This window comes from Magallana gigas, chromosome 6 (assembly GCF_963853765.1).
Source record: "Magallana gigas chromosome 6, xbMagGiga1.1, whole genome shotgun sequence".
NCBI classification, from domain to species: domain Eukaryota; kingdom Metazoa; phylum Mollusca; class Bivalvia; order Ostreida; family Ostreidae; genus Magallana; species Magallana gigas.
Genome location: NC_088858.1, coordinates 48,677,171 through 48,685,748, shown reverse-complemented (window position 1 = coordinate 48,685,748; position 8,578 = coordinate 48,677,171). Strand labels below are relative to the sequence as shown.

Here is an 8,578-nt window from a genome sequence, read left to right as displayed (position 1 = left end):
AGTAAATGTACATTGTTATGATAGGAAAGAATGCCTCTTCCAAAATTGTGATATTCATGGCCCCTGGGTCGGGGTTATTGTGTAAGAGTGGGGCTCTAATGATATGTAATGAAAATGCATTTAATTTTTTATGAACATCTTCTCCTATGATCCTATAAATAAAGCAGATGAACTATAAGTACATAGTTATGATTAGGAAGAGTGACTCTTACAAAATTGTGAAGTTCATGGCCCCTGGGTCTGCGATTTTGGTGTTAGGGCAGGGCTCTTATGATTATATAGGGTAGGGTGGTATAATTTTAACCGATTATTATACCCCCGCAAAAAAATTTGGGGGTGGGATATAGTAATCACCTCGTCCGTCCCTCCGTCTGTCTGTGCACAATTCGTGTCCGGGCCATATCTTTCTTATGGAGAAACATTGGGAGGTCTTGCTGTACACAAAGATTGTTTATGACCTGAGGGTGTGTCATGACCTTGACCCGAGGTCATTTGGACAAGGTCAAGGTCACTGGTAGGAAAAGTGCAAAGTTGGTGTCCGGTTTGTATCTTTTTATGTAGAAGCATTGGAAGTTTATAATTCACACAGAGATTGCTTATAACCTGAAGGTGTTTCATGAACTTGACCCAAGGTCTTTTGGGCAAGTACATGTTCAAAAAATGCTGAATCCCTGTCTGTGTCATTTCTTGTATTAAGGAACTGATAAAAAGGTAAAATTTGACACAAAGCTTGCTTGTGTCAGGCCACATAAAATTAATTGTTACACTCTCATCACCACCCGCCCCTCTGAAAATGGCCCGCCCCGATTTATTTTTTTCTTATCTTTTTGGAAAAAAATGTGTGGATAAAATTTCTCGAAAATAAATTCTCGAAAAAATCGGTATACCGAAATTCAAAACATTTAATGGCCTCTTGACATGTGGATTATCGTTTGATTCCGGTCATGTTTGTTATCATAAGGATACAAATGTCTTCATCTGTTAACAGTTAAGTTAAAATAAAATGGAATTTAAAGAATAGAAATTTGTATGTGTACTCATACATGTATTAGCATTAACAATTCAAAAAATTCAAAATAGAGCAGTGTTATTGATAGAACATAGAAGCTTAAGATTTGTTCAATTTATATCGGTATGCTTCAATTTTTAAATAATATTTGAATTTAGAAAGTTTATTGGATTAAACAATCCCTGAATACTAATAACGATTTCATTTAAATAGCCCTGTAATTATAATGCACATGAATATACATTGCAAAAGCCACACACTGCAGATACTCAAGTGACCGATAAGGCCCACTTGCCTCTTTTTTTTCTGTAAATGCATGTATATCATTTTTATAGCATTGGTACACTATTTCTATAAAAGTGAGACAATAGTTTAATGTTAGAATATCAAACCCAATGTATATAATAATTCAATAAAATGTTTTTGAACAATCTAAACCATGTTAATTGAGTATAAGATACATATAACCTCATAATGAATATACATTTAAAATGAGTAAGACAGTGAAAGTTTGTGTTTTGTCTCCTTTTTAATAATTACGGCACGTGCTACGAAAGACCTCTATTCGACAGCTATAACAGCACTGCACTGGCCCCAGAAATCAAGAGAAAGAGATGGAGGCCAAGAATATATTGGAGAACAGTTGAAAGCGAAACGAAAGTATTGTACCATGCCGGGGATCGTTAACCATACTGGTCCAGGATTGGTAGCAGTGAAGGAAATTTGCTGATGCTCTATACACTATGGGGTATAAAGGATGATTATCATGTGATTGTCTCTATTTTAAAAAATAGTACACGTATATTTATAATAGAACTAAACCAATGAAAAAAATTTGTCAAGATATCCCAAAAGCAGAAAAGGACACTGCAATCCAACCTTAAAGAGGATTTGGCAGTTGTAATAACATTACAAGTATTGCTGTTTTTGAGGTCAATACGATGTTACCTGAGAAGTACAATTATAACCGAGCCAGTGATGAGATGAATATTGCACTTCGAGGGTAGCTTAATCATCAAAAGAACAGCATTTATTGTTTTATCACATGATTCAGCAACGAGTTGATACATACATATCAAATTGAGTGTTATCAAGCGAAGATTTTAGTTTGAAGCCAAAGCCGAACAAATTGAAAAACGACTTTATGGGACGATCTTTTTTATGCCATTGTAAAGAAAATCAAATGTTCTATTCATTTGGCCTTCTAGGTCACGTGCAGGTGAATATAACTTTCTATTTTTTCTAGATTGTTGAATATCATCCAATCAGAGAGCTAGGAATGAATCAATTATATAATCATTATGACAGGTAACGTTTGTGAAATATTTTTTAAAAAGGAAAATCTATGGAAAAAAACCCCTTTTTTTTAGTTTTATTTTGCTTCAAAAAAATATTCCGTAAAACAAAACTCGAAAGGCAACCGCACATAGCCATTATTTTCGTGAAATGCAATGGAAGGGACGTTAATGTCATTTACACATGCAAACACTAGTTGGCCCTCCTTTGTTAATTTTTTCGCCAGTGCTCTCGTGACAATGCTTCCAAGTTTGTTCCTCCGATATTCGGGCTCTACATGCAGCATCCCAAGGCCTCCATACTCCTGCTGCATTTCCCACGCCACGGGCCGTCCATCATCTGTTTCGATGCAAACTGTCAGGAAATTAAAAATGGTGTATTTAAACCATTTTTCTACACTCGCTATCTTATCCATTTCCTCCGAGTAAGGCCATGCTTTGATTACAGCGTCTAAGTGACGTTCAGTTAACTCTGTTTCTCTGAATCCATCTGGCATCGCTCTAACAAATGCAAAAACCATGAATTTTCAAAATATGCATCATTTAAATAAGTACTGAATGTTCGTGTCATTTAATGACCATTTTACACTCCCTAAAGAGGTGAGTTATGTAAAGATGTAGGAGAGTATTCTAATTTTGGGAGGACTGGATAGATGTGAGGGTTTTTTGCCGTTTTTACCTATTTCACACGACAAACTCAGTGTGAAAATGTGGCATGAAAATTTTTCCGATATTTGGATTTTTCTTTACGGAATGATAAGCTTTGGTCAAAATATCATGTTTAAGAGTTTAAAGACGGACCTGGTGGCTAATTTGTTGACCACTCAGCCTCCTGCAGCTGAAATATTTGGAGTTTTCCTATTCTACACAATAGTTTATAGCCTAAAAATCATATCTTTAGGATGAAGGTAGCTCTACTGGGTGATATGTTGACTACCCAGCCTTCATTATAAACATGTATTCCGACACTTTATTAATGAATTTCAATTTTTTTCTTTGATTTGTAAATCGAAGAAATCTTTTTGTGAATTCTTTACACGGTGAATAAGTAATATTTAATGATTGAAAATGTAAAGATCCAAGATAAGATCTTAAATAAATGTTAAATTTCATAGCCAGGGGATCATACAATGCATATTTGCATTGGAGCGATATGTCAACGTCTTTCTTATATTTTCGCAGAGTGTCATGTATTGATCTGCAAATGACCATCGTTTTTGAGCGAAAGTAACGTGTCTTGTTATATTTATCTTGACATATCATTTTATTTTAAAAAGCCGACTGTATTTCTTATGTTCTTTTACAAAGGGAAAAGACACATAAATGTGCAATCATAATTAAACCTTTGGACCGAAGTTAATTTCCTTACCGTGTCCTGAAATATATGAACACTGAAGGCGTTTGTGGGAATGTCAGGCGTCGTAAAATTATTCTATGAAGAAATGTCGATTTCATATTTCCCAATGTACCGTCATACTATAATACTAGATTCATACTCTATAATTAAAATAGCCTTGATGAATTTAGTATCTATTGTATGGAAATTTCGTACATGTTTAAGCGTGACAATGGGTGAGTAGCGCGGATCTAGACTATAGAAACAGCTATTGTTGAGTCTACCAAAATGTTCATCACTGTGTAAAAATGAATTCTTACAGAGGTACAATGTTTTCAGCAGGTAGTGCATACACAAATGTATTGCAGTGGTCTTTCCGGAAGGGACAGGTATTTGCTGACTTATACTGCCCAATTAGGGCATCGATGACGTCAGTGGAACTACCTAAAACACCAAAATTCTGTCTACAGCAGGGTACATATAGAGTATGTAAGTATTAATGTTATGATCTTTCTGAAATCAAAACAAATTATGTCATTAATATATTCTTAGAAAAACGTTTTTAGTATTTTCTTTACCGACGAAATAAACAGGAGGAGACAACCCTTTCGAGGCGGTCTGAAGCAAAGTGTCCAGAGTTGATGCAAAGTCTGGTCCTCTGCAGAAAACCGCTGCAAATGGCACAGTACCTCTCATCTGGAATGGTTATATATATATATATATATATATATATATATATATATATATATATATATATATATATATATATATATATATATATATATATATAGACACACACAATGAAGAAGATTTGAGTTTAAATATACTCTTGGATATGATGGAAAAGTAGATTGAATTCATTTCAAACTGTCTTTTAACAGAAAATGCTTTGATATGAAGAAATGAGTATCTATCGTAATAGTTGTTGGTAGAGATTAAACATGGTGAGCTGAACAGAACAACAAATTAATGTAAGTGTTATACACTATATAGATTAATTTAAACATTAAAATGTTTTCATTAGTGTTTGATACAGGTATGAAGGTCGCAGAAATATATTTTGTACATTATTTGTGCTATTAGGTCATCCGACGGTAGCCTTTTTAATAATTATTTACCTACAAACCGCTTACTTTTGGGCCTACACACCTGTCTATCCACAATAACAAGGACAGAAAAGTCCGGCCAACTGTCCACCAACACCATCTTCTCTCTCAACAGGTGCTTCCTCCTCATCAACCGGAAATGGACTAGTCCCTTCAATAGAACACAATGTTAATTTATAAATAAAATAATATTTAATCGATCATATGTGTCTGAATTAATTTTTTCATAATTTAAAATGAAAAGTAAAAAAAATGTTTCATGCTCTACATTACTTCTTAAAAGCCGTTAAATACGGCAAAAAATACATAAAATCCAACTATGACGTCATAATTAGTCAAGCATTTTAAAAAAGACTGTCTAAAGAAATAGGTCGAATAAGAAGCAAAATTGACCAGATCTTAACCTAACTTCATTTATATCTGAGTGGTTTTTTTCCGGCATTTTACGATGGATGATCACCTTGTAAGAATCAATAATGCCAAAGTTCAAAAAGTATGGAATCTCAGAAAACGCTTCCTTAGAACTAGAGGACCTGTTTCAAGATTAGGATATATTACAATTCACAAGTATAACGTGTCGGCTTTAGAAAAAAAACTAACCACCAATGAAATATAAATAGTAATATCCTCCTTAAATACCATTCGTCATGACGCCCCCCCCCCCCCCCCCCCAGGGGCCGACTACATCTCTCAGCAACAATTCTAGCCCAATCCTTTATCGACAAGCGAAATGAAAAGTATCGTAAACGATAGGATATAATATAGAAATAAAATGCTTATAAAATACCTATATAAATCCTATTGAAATTTGACGCTCTTTAATAAAAATGTAACTTTAACCTATCATTTCCCCCTGTTTTGTTTGAAAGAAATTATTGAAAACGAGTGAAACTTTATCTAAATCCTAAAAAGGATCGAAAACCAATTGAAAATAAAAAGACAGCATTTTGGACATAAAATGCCAAGAAGCTAGGTCAAAATATGCCAAATGGCCATAGTTTGCTCTGTTCTCTCTTTAGTGTTATACCCGGTATTTTTTGCAAGGCCACAGGAACTGAGATCTTTCTCGTTATAAGGAGATCTTTTCTTATAATAACGAGATAATTAACTCATAATAACGAGATCTTTTCTCAAAATAACAAAATAAATAACTCGATTTAACGAGATCTTTTCTCGTAATTACGAGATAAAAATATTTTTATGTGACCCTATTCGTCTTTCGTAGCCAGATGATAGCGTATTTTAACTTTAAATTTGATGATTAAACATACGAGTTTCCTGAACTCGGAAGTAAGCAAAAAACAAACCTACTAAAATAGACAGTGGCAGTTCTTTCTCTAGCTTCTGATCAAGTTCATCATACTCTTCGGGGAGAACTTCACGGACAGCCATAGTGTTGTTCCAGTCAATTGCAAGATGAGGTTAATTTTATTCGATACTTGTATTCTAAATCACGACCCGCCTGTTTATAGGAATGAGAGTAACAAACCGCCGGATGTTTACATCAGAGAAAAGTTATAGCCCCCGGATGTTTACATCAGAGAAAAGTTATAGAACGTTGTAATAAGGAATGAATGGGTAGGCGTTACGCGATTGGCTGAATTCAGGTATGTGACAATTCTCATTTTGTAGTAAAAATATAAGTTTTCAAAATAAATGATGGAATGGGGGAATATTTTAAAGAATATTAAGCAACACTAGGAAAAATTGTAGAGTTGGGGGTTGATTTTTTATGTAGAGTGACATTTACTGCCGATCGCTGTAAGTTGTAAACAACTGCAAATTTGACCTATAAATGCCACGGGACCCTATAATTTTTTTTTCATTTCCTGAAAGGTCTTGAACTGAAGTTTCAAATGATACCAAAGATTTGACTGAGACTATTATAGTAAAGTACTGAGAGGTCATAACATTTGTATGGAGTTCTATGGGAAAATAATTGGTAGGCTTTTCCCTATATTAAAATATAGGTTCTTCAAATACATGTATGGCGCGCAATAGATGCATAAAATTGTTAAAAATTCATTGGAGTTCTTTAAAAATATGGCATCCTAACATTTGTGTTTTCCAACTAAACTTATCCTTAAAGCTGACATGAATTCATAAATACGCATTATTTCCCTTTTATCTCCGACTTCCGCCATATTAGTCGATTCCTATTGTCTCCTCATCGCTATAAACCCCATACATAAGGCCGATAGCACTATTCATGTTTCACCGCATTCAGGTAGTTTATTCACCCGAAAACGTTACCATTGGGCGAAAAGACTTGTAGAAACGTGTTCTGAACAAAAAAGTATAACAATCACTGCACTGATAAGGAATATCCCATGAACGACGAAACAAAGCAGACTGAAATACAGGAACACATTATTCAAAATCGTCGTTAATTGTAGACCGTTTTCCAGTGTAATTTATAACATCGCACATGCGCAAACTACACTCTACGGCCGATCGAATAATGTCAATGATCGCATGGATATTAGAAACAGAGTGTTTTAGTAGAAACCGATGGAAACGATGTAACGTTGTTACTTTCTTGGATTTACTATCATTCATTTACTGTGTTGAATGTAGTGTCGCTGGGGTATTAAAAAAGAAGCAGAGTTATGCACTCTGTATGAACGAAACACGTGTTCGGTGTGCATGCGAAGTAAGACAGCCACATCTGACAATCTGTGCAAAGTAATACGGATAAATTGGAAAGTTGCACCCTGAAAAAAAATTGTGGATACCACATGAAACCATTCCCTGTAATTCAAGGGTACGTTTGTTATGTCCTAGGTTAGTTCAAATAAACATAACTACACATGTGTGAGCCATGCTGTTTATTCCCGTTACGTCACAATACAATATCATTAGATCGTACATAGAATGTTTCATACATTTTCATAATACAGATTATCCTACATCTCCCTTTTTCAAGATATTACAAAGTCAATAAACATTTACTGTATAAAGCGGGGAATACTATCCGACACTTGTATTAAAGCAAACATAGTCGCATTTCAACCAACAAACAATACTATGACTAGAAATTACTGACTAGAAACTTTCAAATAACATTACCACTTCGAATTTATCTAATTCAAGGCATGCATTAACCAACACTAAAGAAGTTATAAAAATAAACAAATCATAAGTCCAGTCTCTGAACCGGCTTGGACACTCTACCAGATCTGGTGATGCGTGAACTCTTTTGATCGACACGCACATGTTTGTCACTCACAACATTTGTCGCACTTTGATTTTGGCTTGTGCACGACAACTTTTCACCACACACATTTTCACACATAAGATTTTTAACGCTCTGCATGTTGTTATCTTGATCGAATGTATCACTTGCAAATGCTTCATCCTTCAACATATTGGCTGGTTCCAAGTGTCGTCGATTCCTGCGAATGGCTCCATTGTCCGTTTCGATTATGTCCGAACGGTCGCTTTGTTGTGTCTTGGCTACGACTGTCCCAGTGGTTCCTCCTCCTTCCTCTTCACCCAAACTGTTTCTCCGGCATTTAACTGAGATAACGGTCTCGCTCTCCTTGCTTTGTCGTAGTTGAACTTTTGGTTCTGATGATATTGTTCTTCTACTTGACGTACTCTTTCCAAGTCTGGCCATTTTGGGTAGAAATTTCTTGGATTTTCCGGCAAAGTCGTCCGAAGTTTTCTCCCAATTAAGAGTTCAGCTGTGCTGCTTCCATTGTTCAATGGCGTTGCTCTGTATGCCAGTAATGCGAGATAAGGGTCAGTTGCATTTCTTATTAAACGTTTAATGGTCTGTACCGCACGTTCAGCTTCGCCGTTTCCTTGTGGATAGTGAGGGCTACTTGTT

At 35.2% G+C, this 8,578-nt stretch overlaps 1 protein-coding gene across 1 annotated transcript; it reads right to left on the bottom strand.

The window, feature by feature from the left end:
• Positions 1–1,248: 1,248 nt before the first annotated feature.
• On the bottom strand, positions 1,249–6,262 carry LOC105318186 (glycine N-acyltransferase). Its single transcript, XM_011415135.4, has 5 exons — positions 6,058–6,262; positions 4,790–4,897; positions 4,219–4,336; positions 3,961–4,084; positions 1,249–2,805 (listed from the first exon to the last, which is right to left on the bottom strand). The coding sequence occupies exons 1-5, from the start codon at positions 6,136–6,138 to the stop codon at positions 2,382–2,384; spliced, it is 855 nt and encodes a 284-aa protein (XP_011413437.3). The 5' UTR covers positions 6,139–6,262; the 3' UTR covers positions 1,249–2,381.
• Positions 6,263–8,578: the final 2,316 nt, after the last annotated feature.

What these genes read in the sequence shown, in the direction of transcription:
- LOC105318186 (XM_011415135.4), bottom strand. Translation starts at nt 6,138, where the DNA reads ATGGCTGTCCGTGAAGTTCTCCCCGAAGAGTATGATGAACTTGATCAG. An exon ending in AACTGCCACTGTCTATTTTA is followed by an intron (nt 4,898 to 6,057) that starts GTAGGTTTGTTT and finishes GTTCTATTGAAG; the next exon opens with GGACTAGTCCATTTCCGGTT. An exon ending in TCCTCCTGTTTATTTCGTCG is followed by an intron (nt 4,085 to 4,218) that starts GTAAAGAAAATA and finishes TTGGTGTTTTAG; the next exon opens with GTAGTTCCACTGACGTCATC.